The sequence below is a fragment of the Arachis stenosperma genome, chromosome 8 (genome assembly GCF_014773155.1).
Source record: "Arachis stenosperma cultivar V10309 chromosome 8, arast.V10309.gnm1.PFL2, whole genome shotgun sequence".
NCBI classification, from domain to species: Eukaryota; Viridiplantae; Streptophyta; class Magnoliopsida; order Fabales; family Fabaceae; genus Arachis; species Arachis stenosperma.
In genome coordinates, this window is record NC_080384.1 from 21719936 (window position 1) to 21737242 (window position 17307).

General features: G+C 34.9%; 3 protein-coding genes across 4 annotated transcripts; 2 read left to right on the forward strand and 1 right to left on the reverse strand.

Moving 5' to 3' along the window:
* The first annotated feature begins 1723 nt into the window (after positions 1-1723).
* Positions 1724-2782, forward strand: LOC130946616 (LOB domain-containing protein 38-like). Its single transcript, XM_057875418.1, has 2 exons — positions 1724-2029; positions 2117-2782. The coding sequence occupies exons 1-2, from the start codon at positions 1846-1848 to the stop codon at positions 2491-2493; spliced, it is 561 nt and encodes a 186-aa protein (XP_057731401.1). The 5' UTR covers positions 1724-1845; the 3' UTR covers positions 2494-2782.
* A 2806-nt stretch (positions 2783-5588) lies between these two features.
* LOC130946967 (uncharacterized) lies at positions 5589-6762 on the reverse strand. 2 transcript variants are annotated; one of them, XM_057875877.1, is made up of 3 exons: positions 6590-6762; positions 6260-6303; positions 5589-5995 (listed from the first exon to the last, which is right to left on the reverse strand). In XM_057875877.1, exons 1-3 carry the CDS (start codon positions 6687-6689, stop codon positions 5813-5815), a joined length of 327 nt encoding a protein of 108 aa, XP_057731860.1. In that variant the 5' UTR covers positions 6690-6762; the 3' UTR covers positions 5589-5812. The 2 variants fall into 2 exon arrangements, with proteins under 2 accessions (XP_057731860.1, XP_057731859.1); XM_057875876.1 differs by having other exon boundaries at positions 6242-6303.
* A 1890-nt stretch (positions 6763-8652) lies between these two features.
* On the forward strand, positions 8653-11661 carry LOC130945589 (uncharacterized). The gene is made up of 2 exons (XM_057874299.1): positions 8653-9241; positions 9755-11661. Exons 1-2 carry the CDS (start codon positions 8653-8655, stop codon positions 11659-11661), a joined length of 2496 nt encoding a protein of 831 aa, XP_057730282.1.
* Positions 11662-17307: the final 5646 nt, after the last annotated feature.

The following is a 17307-nucleotide window of genomic DNA, read 5'->3' on the forward strand; positions in this document are numbered from 1 at the left end:
GCCATAGATTCACTAAATATACATAAAAATAACCAAAAAAAAGTTAATTATTTATAAAAAATCAGTTATCTAACAAATTATTATTATTATTATTATTATTATTATATATATATATATATATATATATATATTTTTTTTTTTCTTATTGAAACCACAACCCAACTCAAACTGTTTTTCCATATTTCACAGTAGCGAGTAGCGACTAACATCTCCCAAACTTTTGAATCCTAACACACCATATCTACCAAAGGCACAAGTAACCATAAGATGCTTAAAAGTTTCTACTTCCTTTCCACGCAGTCTATTAGGTAGCGTTTGTTTTGAGGTACTGGGACAGAGATTGGGAGACTGAGACACAGTATCATGTTTGTTGGTTCAGAGACTGGTACTAAAATTTTTGTCTCTGTCTCTAAAATTTCAGTATTTCAATACCTCCAAAAAATAGGGACACAAGGGACTGAAATTTTTAGAGACAGAGACTGAAATTTTAATAACATTTTATACCTAAAATACCCTCATTTCAATTAATTAATTTCAATTTTATCCTTTTTGCAAATTAAATTAGAGTTTTATTCTTGTTTCAATTTCTGTCTCTCACTTTGCACCAAGCAGAATACTGAAATTTATTTCGGTCTCTGTCTCTTAATCTCTGTCTCTCAGTCTCAGTCTTTCAATTTCTATCTCTCTACCAAACGCTACCTTAAAGTGGTCTTTAGTATCCGTCCCACTAAAATAGGCTAAGCTAAAAATTGAATATATAGTTATTCAATTTCACTACATAACTAACAAAAATTTTATTAACTCCTGCTAATTCTTGCTTATAGCTGTGTTTAATGAAAATATCTTTATAAATGTATTTAATAAAAATATCATTTTTATAGTTATATTTAATAAAAGTATCTTTATAGATATATTTTCTAATTATGTCTCTTTATAGATGTGTTTTCTAGTAAAAATGTCTTTAATATTAATTATTGTTGACAATAAGTTGACACATAGTATATTAGTATCTTATATTTTTCTATATTTTATATCATTTACTAATTTGATGGCCGATTTTCAAAAAGTATTTAAAATAATCGATATAAAAAATGAATTTTATTCAATTTTTTTAAAATAAAAATAAATTATTCTATGTAATATGTTTAATAATTATTGAATTAAATGAATTGATTTATCTTGATTAATAATAGTGACATTATTGCTCTCCATTCAGTCCATTGTGTTACAAAGAGACAGGAGTGGAATTTGGTGGGGGACTGTGACTATGCTGGTTTCTTTATTAGTAGAAGCACAGAATGCTCAGTAAGTTTCAAAGTCTATGGATGACAGTATGCAGCTCAAAATTTTAATATTTATAAATTGTAAAATATTATATCTTGGTTAGCTTAAATTAATAAGTTGCCATTAATTATGATAAAGCAACTCATTCCATTTAATAATTATTAAATATGTCATAAAAATTAATTTATTCTTTATTTTAAAAATTGTTGAATAGAATTCACCAATATAAAATATCAAGGTAAAAAATTTACTGATATAATGATGTTGAAAAAAGAGATAAAAAAGAATGAAGAGTGCTAAAAAAATTAATAATTTTTATATTTTGTAATTATTAATTAATTATTAATAATATTTTTAATAGTATAAAATTATATTTAATAGTAAAAAATTATTTTTTTTTTTGGATAATTAATTAAGTATTGACCAACTTTTTGCGAGAGTGGAAAGAGATGGAAGGGCCGCGGAAAGACGGAGGCGGTGCTGGCCATACTTTGGAAAATCTTGTTTGTTTGTGTTAATATAAATAGAGGCAGCGTGACTAGAGTTGGACCCCACTCTGAAATGAGCTGCAACGGTTGCCGGGTGCTCCGCAAGGGATGCAGCGACATGTGCCCCCTGAGGACATGCCTTCACTGGATTCCATCCCCTCAGGCACAAGCTCACGCCACTCTCTTCCTCGCTAAGTTCTTTGGCCGCTCCGATCTCTTCTCCTTCATTTCCTCTGTCCCACACAACAACAGGCCCGGTATCTTCACTACCTACTCTTCTTCCTTTCTTAATTACTCTTTTATTATTTATTTCCTTCATTTTTATTCTACTATCTCTATCTCAGAGCTGTTTCAGTCTCTGCTTTATGAAGCTTGCGGACGAACCATCAATCCCGTCAATGGCGCTGTGGGCCTGCTCTCCACTGGTAACTGGAACCTCTGCGAGGCCGCCCTCCGCACTGTCCTTGCCGGCGGCGTCCTCACCGCGTTGCCGGAGGCGGTCATCATGCCAGTCTTAGACGACTCTTCCGCTTCTCATGCTGCTCTTCATTTCAACAACACAAGCTTATCAGAGGCGTCCAAGAGGCGCAGCGTTAGCGGTGTTTCAACGCCACCCGCTGTGTCAGTTGTTTCGGGAGAACCATCGGAGATGACCTTGATGAGCTTTGATGATGGCATTTGCAGTCACAACCAGAGAAAACTCTTGAATCTTTTCGTGTAAGAGTTACGTACTAGCTAAACTCTAATAATAATAATAATAATAATAATAATAATAATAATGCAATTGCATAGAAGAGATGATAGAGAGACGCAAATAGACTCCATTCCTTTGTGCGGAAATTTTGACACAGCTTTTAATTTTACTGTTATTGTTCTTAATTACTATAACAAAGGTATGGTATCGCGGAAGCCATTGTGTTTTATTTTCATTTAATCTGCTAGCTAGCTCTGTACATATAAATACCTTATTTCTTAACTATAACTTATGTATCCTCGTATATTGCATATCCTTTAGCAGGGTAAAATCTGCTAATACTTTCATGTTAGTTCGTGAAATTTGAGTTTCTGCGAGGCACATAGTTAGTAATAAGATAAATGAAGAATTGAAATAAAGAGCAAAGAATAAATGAAGTAAGAGGAAAATAGTGCGGTGCACGTCATGAAGGCATCAGATGAGGCATGCATGTCTCCGCTAGAAGTGAGTTCCACGGCAAAAGCCACCGTATTCTAAAAAGGGGAATAAGACACGCATATTATTATTCTCCCAATCCTAATCCCTAGCTGCTTCTTACGTATACCTCTCGCCGCGTCCCTCTACTTATTTTTCTCAATGCGGCTCCCATCCTATTCACAATTTGATGAAAATTTGGGTAATTATTAATTTGACTAAATTTTTTAAAAAATATAGGGTTTTAATATATTATCTTATTAATTTATTATCAATAATAATTAATTATCATATTTTAAACATATGTATAAAAAATACATTAAAAAAAAATATATATAAAGACATTTTTATTAGATATAACTATAAAAAAAATATTTTTTAAATACATTCATAAAGACATTTCTATTAAATATAATCATAAACAAGAATTGATAGAAATTGACAGAATTAAAATTTTTATTTAACTATTCTCAATTTAAAAATTGAATGTAATTTTCATCTCACAATTAACCTGTCAACTCAAATCAACTTAAGCGCGCTCCTGGTTTATACTTTATAAGCTTATGCCCTGTGGTCAGTGGCGGAGCTTAGTTCAGACAAGGGGGCCATGGCCCCCCCAAACTTTTTATAAAAAAATTAGTAGTACTTTTTAAAAGATAAAAAATAATTCAATTGGTTTAAATACTTTACTATGACTTAAAGTACCCAATAAGTTCAATAAACAACACTCTCTCTACCTTTAAGTTCAAATATAAAAAATTAGATATTTTTTATTTAATTTAATATTATTTTATATTTTACTATTTATTTAATTTAATTTTTTATATGATAAAAAATAATAGAATATTCAATAAGTATTAATATTATTGTATTGTATAAATTGATTAAAAAAATTCAATAAATATTATAAATTTTTATATTTGTCCTTCTAACTTCTTCTTTATATATTCTACAGGATATATATTCAAATTTTTATATAAAATAATAATAAAAAATCAAAGAATTGATGCATTTTTTAAGAGGAAGGTAATATTTAAGAAGGAGAACATATAAGTTTTACAATATCAACACTTATAGATAGTTCTTCTACTTTAATGAATCACGAAAATAGTGAGATACAACCTTCAAAAGTTCAAAAAGTTACATCTGATGAGTTTTTGACCTTAATTTTTTGAAACGAGACCCTGAAAAACGGCTTTAAATCTGGCAATATCACTCTAACCAGATAGATGAGATTAGACGAGCTTATTTTAAATGGGGTCCATATTAAAAGCATTTTGATAATTATCTTCTATATGGCCCCCCAAAATTTTGTTTCAAGTTCCGCCACTGCCTGTGGTTTTCATATCGCTACAATGCAAATTATTAACACATGACTATACATATCATGCGTTTTTTTGCATATTAAAATAAATTTTTAAAATTAATTATTATGTATTTATATATAAATATATGTATAATTTAATTTATTTTTAATATTTATTTTATATTTTAATATATATATTTTATTTTAATAACTAATTTTAATATATATTTAGCATGTTTGTATTGGATGTTATAGAATCTTCAATATTATTATGAATGGAAAACAAAGGTACGCCATCCCATTCGATAATTAAGGTATATTATAGTTTCAATAGTAAAAGTTTCTACCAGTAAAATGAAATGGCTTATTTTTACTAGCAAAATTAGAAGAAAAGCTTGTGTAATTTATATGATTCTCGTACTTTATCTGTCAAGGCAAATAGCTTTTTTTTTTTTTTTTTCATTTTGTTTATGCACTAAATTGGTATTCAATTCAATTTAACATTTTTTTCGGCTCCATTTTTACAATGCCATTAGGTTTATTAGGAAATGAAGGAAGCAGAGAAAATTTCATTATGGTTGTTCACATGCTTGAAATTCTCCCTCTTTCCTTAAAAGAAACGTTAACAAAAATATGATAAAGGAAGTGCTTTATGTGATTGCATGATACTCATTTATTCTCATCTCCAAATATGAATAAACTCCAATTCACATACAACAAAATCCAAACACAAATAAACTGAAATGGACAAATGGGATAGTTAACAAACAAAGAAAATAGTCAGATCAATTTCTGAAAATTATGCATTTTTTAAATCAGTTCTCAAAAAAAATTTTTTACGCATTTTTTAAATTAGTTTTCAAAATTTTTTTTAATTAAATTATATTTTCAAAGATTTTAAATTAGTCATTTTAGTTCTTTCGCCACTTTTTTGCTAATGACATCAACATTTGTTGATATAACATGTTAAGTGACACATAACATACATCTAATAGTCATAATTAACAGTTAATATGATAAATTTATAAAATCAAATTACATCAATTCTAAATTGAAAATTTTCAATGCTTCAAGTTCTTTTCTCAATTAAATTTTGATTTGATCTAATTTGATAAACTTATCTTGTTAATAGTGAATTAAGATTCCTATATGAAAAGGTGTTATCTTCTATATAAGCATGTTAATTGCAACCGGACAATTAGCTTTCAAGACCTTTGGATCTGACATTTCAATTGCCATCCGCCACAATGCTTGTACTGTGACTAATTTGTATTCTACTTTTGAAGCAAAGTACTCAAAAGATTATTCGAGTTTGAAACGAGGAGTAACCCTATCTCTTTCGTTAGTCATCTCAATAATAAATACATAGATTAACGTTTGATACTTAACTAATGGTTATAGAACAGAGTTGCAGGGTCAAACAAACAATTTCAAAAGCAGAAAATGGCACACTTTAATCTGCTTCCAAGAACTTATACGAAGCCATTTCTCTCATAGGATCAAATATATATATAAGTAGGATTATTATTAGAAGCTAAGGTAGCAAAGTGGAAGAAGAGTGTTTTGTTAATAATAGATAGCAGGAGAAGGAGGAGCCTTTGGGTTAAATCCCCTAGGATGATTGGCACGCTCAATAGATCCATGTCTCACTTTGTCCCTTGAGCCATATGGCACTGGATTTGCCTCACTATAATCATGATCATCATCTACCGACACCCAACCACCTATCACTCTCTTGCTCTCATTTTCCTGAAATTTATTACATTCCATCAACAACTACAATAATTTTGAGAGCTGATTAAAGTGCATTCAAGTATTAATAAAGGTGCGCTCCACAGTACAGATTAAAGTTGTACAGAGAAAGTATAGATTCTTTTTGTGGCTATTTTTTCGAATAATACTATTTACGTCTTTATCGTATAATTCACCGTTAATAAAAGGATCAATATATATATATATATATATATATATATATATATATATATATATATATACCTTAAGTTTCCTGCTTACAGCAACAGCAATCAGTGTTGTTGCATCAGTATCACCACCGTTATCTGAGATGGGATTAAAAACTGTGGTAAGAACTTCAGTAGTGCTATGGTTACTGGTTAGTCAAACACACATCTGGACTATATTGTACAAGAACGAAGAAGAAATAAATAATAACGCAGATAGTGAATAATACTTTTCTTAGTATCCTCAACATTTATGGAGTACTAAAGTAGTAATGTAAAGAGATTAGAAGTTACTGGAAGAGTATGAACATGCTCGTAATTGAAAGCTAGCTAGAAGATATAATGAAATGAAAAATTGCGATAAAGGGGAGGAAAGTAAAATTACCATGGTGAACAATGGGAGTTGAGAAGTTGAAGAATAGGATAAAAGTTGCGGCACCGAGGAAGAGCAAGAACGTTAAAGGCCGGAAGGCAGAAACTTGCATGATGAGTTATGACCGACACGAAACAAGTAGTCAATTCAATTGAAACAAATGGTGATGTATATTTATTGAGAATGTGGATTTTAAATGCGGTAAGTGAAGCAATAAATGAAGGCATGGGTGGATGAAAAAGTAGTGATTAGTAGTAATTAGTTGCTGTGGGAGACGCGGAAATGAGTGATTATGGAATCTTTGTATGTGTGTATCCAGTTGTGTAAACAGTGGGTAACCAACCACAATTTAATGCTCCCCTTAATTACCATACTATTTCTTTTTTTTTTTTTTTTTGGGGTGGTTGTTGGAAATTTTGTGTGTGATGGATTGACAGTCTCAATTTTAATATTATCCACTTACTTACATCACACTCACACAATATTAAAAATTCTATTCATTATTTGGCATCATCTAAATTTTGTATCTGAATGCATTTATTGTAAAACATAGAAGATGATTATTAGATCAAGATTCTGCATACGGTGTTAGAGATCTTAAAACGGAATTTGTATCCTCTAAATTTTGAATTTTTATTTTAGAGTGTAAAGTATAACTTTTTATTCTTGAATAATTTTTTTTTATATTTATTTTTCATCCTACTTACAAAATAAATGATAAAAAATTATATTTTACTCTTTAAAATAAAATTCAAATGTTAGAAGATCCAAATATGTTTAAGTAAAAGGTTTCTGCTATTAGAAATTAGTCATTGACTCTAGACCATCGGGTTAGCTATTGTATTTTTATCGGGTTAGTCATGCCGGTTTCTGACAAAGGCCCACTGCCCGCTAGCATTGGAAGTTCAACGTAGGATGAAAGATGAATGTTTTTAACCAACTTATCTTAATCAATTGATCAGCTTCTTAGCCCGTTTAAAAAATGTCAAAGATTCGAATATCTTTTTATATATGTGATAATGTTAAGACTGACAACACTATTTAAATTTATGGATATTCACTCTTTTTATTCATTCAAAATGAATAATTACCCGTTCTAATGTGAGATGGATTTTCTATGGGATGGAATTTTAGATTGAGCGAGATGAAATCGAATTTAAATAATATCTGTCCTTATCTGTTTTGATTTATATATAATATATGTAAAATAATTAGTAAAATAATTAATAATATTATATTATATTTAAAATTTTTTTTAATTTATGATATGTATGTGATGATGGTTATATAAATTTTAAAATTTAATTTTATTTATTGGATTTTAATAATTATAGAAACAGGTAGAGATATGGTGAACACCTGTAAAAATGGGTTAGGATTCAACTTTTTACTACTGTAAATAAGAGTGAAGCGGATTTTACATAGGTTATTCTAGGGGGCGAGATCGGGTAAGACAAAAATCTATTCTTTTCCATTCCATTGCCACCTTTAGACAATGAATTAGTTAATGATAAATTTTTAAATAGAATTTAAATCTATATCGAATTAGTTCTTAGCCTACTAAGTTAAAAGGCTAATTTTTTCGGATATGATGCACGGTGTAGTGTAACACCCGGTTATGGAGGTTAGTGGTGTTTAACCAGGCTGTGACGGCGGTCAGCGGACGGGGAGAAATCGGACGGTCCGATTTCTTGCAGCAGTCAGGGTCACAAATCGGACCGTCCGATTTGTGGGCGCTGAAGGTGATTTGTTTTGCCCAAGGAAATCGGACCAACCGATTTGAGGGCCTATTTTCAAAATTTTTTATCAGCAAATCGGACCTACCGATTTTGGGTAAGGAAAATTTTTTGGGCGGGCTTTCTGGTAATCGGACCGTCCGATTTGTTTGTTCTTAAAAATTCGAATGGGCCTACATCCGGTCGGATGGTCCGATTTGGGTGTGGTATATATATATAGATGCACCCACTGAATTTAAGCAGCTCATATCATTCTTCTCCTTCGTTGCTACTACTCTCTACAACTCCTCTTTGCAGATCTTTTCTTCTCTATTTGTAGATCTCTTCTTCTCTATTATCATGGATGATAGAGTAAGGTTAAAAGTATATTATGATGGCCATATTTTATTACAAACATCAGAAGGAGTGAAATTTGTGTGTGATAATCCGTTAGATATTGTTATTCCATTCACACTGTCATTTGAAGAATTAAAAGGGATCATATGTGAGAAGATGGATTTTGAAATATCTAGGAGAGTATCGTGTATTCTGTACAGATATCCTATATCTGTCTTTGGTGGGTTCGTGCAATTTCAAACGAAATACGTGACCGACGAGGCGAGCATGCAAGAAATGTTTTCAGTGTATCTTGAAAGTCGGTCGCGAATGACGTTTATCGAATTGTATATCGAGTTCGAGCAATCTGCAGCGGACCGAGATATTGAATTGGAAGAGTACAACAGTGATAGTGAAGAAGACTTCGAAAGTAACTACGAGGTCGTTGATCTAGGTGGAAACGAAGATGAAGATGACGAGGGTATGGTGGCAGATGTAGCGGACGTGGCAAATGCACTAGCAAATCAGCAGCCGTTTGTGGAGCCAAGTTTCATGCGGTCGTTGGATTTGGATGCCATGCATGCACCGGAGTATCCTCAATATTTAAATGCAGGTGCGTCGTTAATTTAAGTTAAGATTTGTGATAGTATGATTTGTGCATGGGTTATTTGTTTAGGACAAATACTTAAGACAATGGTAAGTAGGCAAAATATAGCATGTAATTAGTTTGCCCAGACCGGACCGGCCGGTTCGACACTGGGACAGGGTTGGTTGGTTCGACCGGACCGGACTGTTTGCCCAGACCGGACCGGCCGGTTCGACCAGACCGGACCTGCCGGTCGAACCGCACCAGTTCGGTCTACCAAATTGACCGAGTTGACAGGACCGGCCATCTAGATCGGATCGGCCGGTCCAAATAGCAGAATGTTAGCGTATGAGTTAAAGGTTGCACCGGACCGATTTATTGGACCGAACCGACCCGTTGGACCGAACTGGCCAGTTCGATGACGACCGGCCGGTTCGATAACCGGTTCGGTTTGGAAAAGTACGTTTTCCATTGTTCTGTGCTTATTAGTTTGTTACATTATTAGTTCTGACTACTCTAAAATTTGTGATGTTATTGCAGCAGAGCTTCCCCTTATGCCGGATGGTGAATTTACTGTGGGGATGGAATTCAGTTCTAGGGAGGCAGTAATTAAGGCGATGAAAGATTATACAATCCGCAGAGGTGTGGATTATCGGGTGCATGAGTCAGAACCGACGACATTCTATGCTAAATGCACCCAGTATGGTGCAGGATGTGATTGGCTGATAAGGGTGAGCAAAATGTCCAAAAAGTTCTGCTGGGAGATAAGGAGGTACAACGGTAGTCACACCTGTACTAGGGCCACCATTTCTCAAGATCATTCGAAGCTAGATTCCAACACAGTTGCAGAAGCAATAAAGCCGTTGGTAGAAGTTGACCCGTCTATTAGGGTGAAATCAGTGATTGCGGAAGTACAGTCAAAGTTTAACTACACCATTAGTTATCGCAAAGCATGGTTGGCTAAACAGAAGGCAGTGGAGTCAATTTTCGGAGGGTGGGAAGCTTCGTACGAAGCCTTGCCGATATGGTTTGAGGCCATGTGTCACAAGGAGCAACACGCAGTTGTTCATTTTGAAACAATGCCTGCGTACCAGGGAGATGACTGGGTTCCTAATATTCGTGTGCTAAACCGAGTCTTCTGGAGTTATTACCCTTGTATTAGAGCCTTCAGACATTGCAAGCCAATAGTGCAGGTGGACGGAACTCATTTGTATGGAAAGTACAAGGGTTGTTTGTTGGTTGCAGTCTCACAGGATGGCAACAATAACATCGTGCCGATTGCATTTGCCATAGTGGAGGGAGAGACATCTGAGGCTTGGCACTTTTTTCTCAGTAACTTGCGACAGCATGTTGTGACACGTGACGGTGTGGGTCTTATCTCCGATCGACACGACTCCATTAGGTCTGCTATTGCTCGTAGTCATGGAGCGTGGTCTCCTCCCAGAGCATTCCACATGTTTTGCATCAGACACATAGAGTCCAACTTTCTGAGGAAATTCAAGGCTCTGTATCTGCAGAAGCTTATCGTCAACATCGGTATGAAATTTACTATTACATTTACTCCTGGACTCAGTTATTGTGATGAACGTTTCTTATGGTGGGCCCATTTTTATGTGACAGGATACTCACGGACAGTTCGCGAGTACGAGACGCGTTACCAGCGGTTACATGAGCGAGGTGAGGCTTATACCAACTGGCTGGATCGAATTCCGCGTGAGCAGTACGCCTTGGCATTTGATGGGGGATATCGATGGGGTCATATGACAACCAATCTAGTAGAATGCATCAACTCGGTATTGAAAGGGGCTCGCAATCTTCCAGTCGCTGCACTAGTTAAGGCAACATTTTACAGGCTTAATGAATTGTTCACCCGAAAAAGAGCCGAGGCTGAGGCTCGAATTAATGAAGGACATGTGTTCTCTGAGCATGTAACCTCCAAACTACATGCAAATCAGCTGGCAGCAGGTAACATCCAAGTTAGTTGCTTTGACCGACAAAATGAGGTATTCGAAGTGCGTGAGTGTCCTAGTGGTGTGGAGTATACGGTGGACCTCCGTCAACAAAGGTGTGACTGTGGTGAGTTCCAAGTTGACCGGCTTCCGTGTCGACATGTGTTTGCTTGTTGTGCAAACCAACGTCTTGATTGGCAACTGTATGTACATGATGTCTACAAGATGGACCAGATTCGACGAGTGTACAGGGTTAGGTTTAGGCCACTCGGGAATCCGTCAACATGGCCAGTTTATCATGGACCTCGATTCGTAGGTAATCCATTCCTAAGACGGGTATCCAAAGGTCGGCCAAGGATGACCCGGTTCTTGAATGAGATGGACACTCGGATGTTGCGTGGTCCTAGGCGATGTAAGCAATGCGGGGCCGAGGGCCACAGTCGTAGTAGATGTCGTCAACGTGGTGGGCCAAGTAACCCGGGTGCTACAACGCAATAGAGCTCCTGCCTTAGCGGTTACTCGATTTAGTGTATGACTTTGAGTATTTTATATATTGTATGACTTTGAGTAATTTATATATTGTATGACTTTTAGTAATTTATATGTTCTATTTTTAATGTATCATGTTTAAAACCAAATCTTTTTAGATATTTACTTCAATAGAGACTTTAAATTTTATAAAAATTCGGCAGCATCTCCTCTAAAAGTCGGACTTTGCCACCCTATTCGGGTCCCATCCAAGTATTTCTCAAACCTGTTCTCAACTATTTCCAAACTCAAACATTCAACAAAATTGAACCATTTGTATGAATAAGTATAAAACATGGTACATAAATAAGTCCAACACATGGTACATAAATAAGTATAAAACATGGTACATTAATAAGTCCAGCACATGCTATATAAATAAGTCCAACACATGGTACATAAATAAGTATAAAACATGGTACATTAATAAGTCCAACACATGCTATGTAAATAAGTCCAACACATGCTATGTAAATAACTCCAACACATGCTATATAAATTCAACATCATTTTCTCATCCCCCATTTTACATCTTTGACTAATTTCTTGCATTTCTTTGCAACCTTCTTAAAAGCGGATGGGGTATACCGACTAGCGCTCCGCCGAGGGGGGTCAGCTCTAAGGTTGTATCCTTTTCCCTTTTCGCTAGTGGTTGTACCTATAAAAACATTTGATAACCAAATAGTCAAATAAACTAATCAAGTCAAATAATCAATGACCAACAAATTCACCAAACAAGTAAATCAACAATGAACTCGATTAATGAATACTCAAATCACATAATCGATCACCAACTAATCATATCAACTAATCAAATCGAATAATCAATAACCAACTACTTCAACAAACAAATACTTCCAAAATCAACAATCAAGTAAAATAATCAATTTACTACAACTTGTTTTACCTGCAGTAGGCGCTGAATCATGAACCGGACCATCACCCCCATCATCATCATCCTCAGCATCCGCCTCATCCTCGTCGTCGTCCTCATCGTCATCCGCATCATCATCCTCTTCTTCAACCTCATCCCCATCTGGATGGTCAACCAGAAAGTCATCATTGTCTTCATCAGCTGGCTGGTAGCTCTCTAGAATGAGACTCATTGGAACAGGACGGTCAACGCCGCTCTGTATGATACCCCTCGTGGCATCATCACTCATACCAGAGTCAACAGAAAATCTCCCTCCGGATGTACCAGAGGAAGTGTGCTGTCGTGGTCTCGTATCCAATGACAATCTACCTGGAGCTATCCCACTCGGTTGGGCCATCTGACCGGTGGAAATGTCTCTATAAGCGGGATATGAGTAACCTGGACCAGGAGCCATGAACCCAAGTAGCTGGCTAAAAGAACCTTGTTCAATAGATTCTTGGTGCGGAACACTCCAGTACTGCTGATATACTGGTGGAGTCAGGTAATCCGCAGAATGCGTGTCAGGAATGTATGGAGTGAACTGCTCAGGCTCTTGTTGTGCCTGTGTTTGTGAGGGGGGCGGTGCTGGTGGCCGTGGCGATGGTAGTTGCGGTGATTGTGGGTCTTGGTTCTCCTGGTTATGAATAGGATCACCAGGCTGATTATCTTGCGGTTCCATCTGTGACAGCTGCAAGTGGTCACCAAATGCACCTCGGTACCAATGCAAGTAGATATCTGCCTGATGCTATGAGGGCACCGTGTCATCGACAAGAACTAGACTATACCGGTTCGTCCACTGCATAACCCAGGATGAGTGGGTTCCAGACCAATCCTGATTCTTCGGACCTGTCAATACTTCGCCGTGTGCTTCACCTAGGTCTCGCTCCTGATCAGGAATACCCTGAGTCAAGCCAAACTGCCTCCGCAGTCTATCAGATGCATGCCACTCAACACATTCAAAAGATATAAGTGGAACTGTGGCACTCCAAATAGCAGAATGCTGACGGATGTCAGGAGGAATCACTTCCGGATCGGTCCTTCCAATTGCATAAGGCTCCCAAACAAACTGCACACATTATGCAAGTAATCATACCATTACACACAGAATAATAATACGGCTAAACGAATAACCAAGTCAACTAATCAACTCAAATAATCAATATACAACTCAAATAATCAAACTGCACACATTATGCAAGTAACCGAGGATTACACAATTAATAATAACACGGCTAATTGAAAACAACTACGTATTTATTACAACAGACCTGTCCTTCTTGCAGAGCATCCAGGTATCCCCTAAAATGCTCAAGTTTCGTCAATCTGTAAGGCCAATTCACACGTTCCCAGTTATGCCTCCTAACATCATGCAATTCGTTAATATACATTTATCAACTAAATTTAAGATACATTATTATAAAGTGTTTACTAATTAAGTTTACCTTTTTGCAATCGGAAAGACTCGAGGATTGCTAGGAATCGGCGCAAGGAACGGTAGGCGGATCCAAGCCCAGGCAAGCAAGAGTGTCAACGGACCATCAATCTCCTTACAGTCGACACGAGTTGCCCTACACAAAGCTCTGTACAGGTGTGCTAGGCATGCCGAACCCCAACTGTACTGTATTATCCCGGCAAATTTACGGAGTAATGGGAGAAACTTCCAGTGCACCCCTGCTCCAGACTTATCTCCAAACATCACGGTTCCAAACAATAACATTATGTGGCACTTCACGTACCTCTGAATCTGGATATCATCAACCAACACTAACCGATCCTTCAATGCTCGAAACCACGTCAACTTGATGAAACTTCCCCTACAGTCTGCCTGCCTAGGTGCAACACCAAACTGATCCAAGCATTCAGCCTCTAACGCCTCATAACTACTCAGTGTCGGTCCCGTAACTGGCAAACCATTCGTCGGAAGACCATAAATTAACGCCACATCCTCCAGTGTCACAGCACACTCACCAACCGGAAAATGGAAGCTGTGAGTCTCGGAGCGCCATCTCTCAATCAGAGCATTAACCAATGCCGCCTGACATTGGACAACTCCAATCTGTGAAACATAATAAAAACCGGTGTCCCGTAAAAACCCCTCCGCTATTGAATTGTACCGATCCGGTGGCATGTAGTGGTCACATTGCAACATTCTAGATCCCTAAACAAAAACAATAATATTACTAAATTAACAAATTAAACTTAAAAGAATCGAATTCTCATTATCAAATAATCAGCCACACATAACAATTAATAAATATATTAATAACAACAATACAATACAATACTTTATACAAATAACTATTATGTTATCTACTAATCTACTAATATCCAAATAACTAACTACTCTATTTTATTCTATTCTAAGAGCAAACATTAATAATAAATCAATCACTAACCATTAAAACTAATTAAAACTATTCTATTCTACTATATGTATTTTATTCTATTCAAATAACGACTACTACTAATACAATATTAAGTAAGTACAAAAAAATTATTTATTACTAACAATTAAAACTACTTCACATATCTATATTCACACTTAACAGCACACACATTGCACTACTATATGTATTCTATTCTATTCTACTGATAGTTAAATCAAATTAAACGCTACTAGCACTAATAATAATAATAATTATTATTATTACATTAAGCGTTGTAGTAATAACAATTATTAATATTAATATTACTTATTCTATTTATTTATCAGACATCCAAAAAATTTTATAATAACCGTATTATTATTAATAATATTATTATTGCAATTATTCTATTAATAACAATAATTAATTTATTATTATAATGTAATATCTGAACAATATTAATACCAAATAATCTCTAATATTATTTTGATTGAACTCAAATATCTAAATATTATTACTCCACTAATTCCTCACTAACATTATCATTACAATAAAGTATTACTAATCTCTAACATTATAAATATTATTTTAACTAAAATAAAAAATTTTGGATTGAAAACTTACATAATTAGGATGATCAAGATAATTAGCAATATGGAGTTCCGGACGATTCACATCTTTTATTTTTCTTCTTTTAGGCATCTTTTGGAGCTCAAACCTTCAACAATGGAGTTTTTCACCGTGGCTGGGGGTGGGGTATATGGGAGAAGTGAATTGGCACAAAGTGAAAGTGAAATGGGAAAGGGAAAGGGAAACTGAAACTGGCTTAAGGCTCCTCCGTGGTTGGGATTTGGTCTCCACATTCGGACCAACGTGCATGCGCGACACGTGGCTGGGGGGCGCAAATCGGACCGTCTGATTTGCGTACCTTCCCAGCCAAAAATCGGACCGTCCGATTACAGCAACTCAAAACGGACCGTCCGATTTCTACGATCCTAGCTGTCACACTCTGGTCATACACCATGAACCCCCATATCATTGTTATACACCACTACTCTCCCAATATTAAAAATAAAAAACGAAGTTAAAAAAGTTGTAAAAAACAAAAGAAAAGTTAAATGTTTCTGATCCAATAATTATAATTCTGTCATAACCAGTAAACAACTTAGAAACTACGATAACTCATGTAAGGGTTATAATTTATATAAAAGAAAAGATAAATCTCTTATTCTTATTATAATTAAATAAATCAAAGATTTAAATAAAAATTTATATGTCCAATAATAAGTTTGTAAAAAAAGTTTTGAGAAGGTCAAGATGATTTCTTCTCCGTAATATATTTCATAGAGTTACACTTATCTTTTGTTCACTTGAGTATTACAGTGCGTTTTTGCAGGTACGGAGTTCTTTACTACTATAATACATTTTATTTGTTGAAAAGAAACAAATTCAACTTCATCTAAGACTGAGTTATATTTCAAAGAATTTACTAACAGAAGTACATTTTTCAAAAACTGAGTTAAATATAAGTTTTTCAATGAAGATAAAATATTTTCAAATTTGAATTACTTTATTTATTTAAAGTCATTACAAAAGGTAATTGAGGTATAACCTATATCTTCTAGTTATAGAGACAGGGTTTAGAGCTGTGTTTCGAGTGTTTATTATTACTGGATAACAGGTAACTATAATGAGTAGAAGTGAGTTCAAAGTCCAATTAAAATAATTTAGAAAAGTATAGGTAGACAATGAAAATATTAAATAATATAAATAATGGATATATTGGATATTCAATTCATTGGGTGTGCAGATAGTTATCCTAATATTAAGATTTATGTGGGTAATTTGGAGGTGTTAAAAGAGGTATTGAAAACCCTAACTACTTTACAGTAAATCCAAGCATAAGAAAATTGAGAAGCAGAGAATTATAGAATAGAGAAGATTTCTTGAGAAAAATGAAAACAATGAGTTCTATTGAAAAATGTAAAATCAAAAGAGCTCTAAAATCCCAAATATGCCTTCCTCACACCTATTTATAATTCTTTAAGTATTCAGTAAACAATCTCTCAATACTCCCCCTCAAATTGAGGCACGATTTGTCTCGAAGTCACAGTTTGAACATGTATTTCTTAAACGAACTTAGGGACAATGGTTTAGTTAAAGAATCGGCCACCTGATCTTGAGAGGGTATATTAACAACATAGAGAGATTTTTTATTTACTAAATCTTTTAAAAAATGCAAATCCAGCTCAAGGTGTTTACATCTATTATGTAAAACTGGATTTGCAGCCAATAGACAGGCACTCTGATTGTCACAAAAGATGGTTGGTGACATAG

Coding starts and splice junctions, on each gene's coding strand:
- LOC130946616 (XM_057875418.1), top strand. CDS start 1,846: ATGAGCTGCAACGGTTGCCGGGTGCTCCGCAAGGGATGCAGCGACATG. Junction 2,030..2,116: donor CCCACACAACAACAGGCCCG/GTATCTTCACTA, acceptor TCTCTATCTCAG/AGCTGTTTCAGTCTCTGCTT.
- LOC130946967 (XM_057875876.1), bottom strand. CDS start 6,689: ATGCAAGTTTCTGCCTTCCGGCCTTTAACGTTCTTGCTCTTCCTCGGT. Junction 6,304..6,589: donor AACTCCCATTGTTCACCATG/GTAATTTTACTT, acceptor ATCCCATCTCAG/ATAACGGTGGTGATACTGAT. Junction 5,996..6,241: donor CTGTAAGCAGGAAACTTAAG/GTATATATATAT, acceptor AATAAATTTCAG/GAAAATGAGAGCAAGAGAGT.
- LOC130945589 (XM_057874299.1), top strand. CDS start 8,653: ATGGATGATAGAGTAAGGTTAAAAGTATATTATGATGGCCATATTTTA. Junction 9,242..9,754: donor TCCTCAATATTTAAATGCAG/GTGCGTCGTTAA, acceptor ATGTTATTGCAG/CAGAGCTTCCCCTTATGCCG.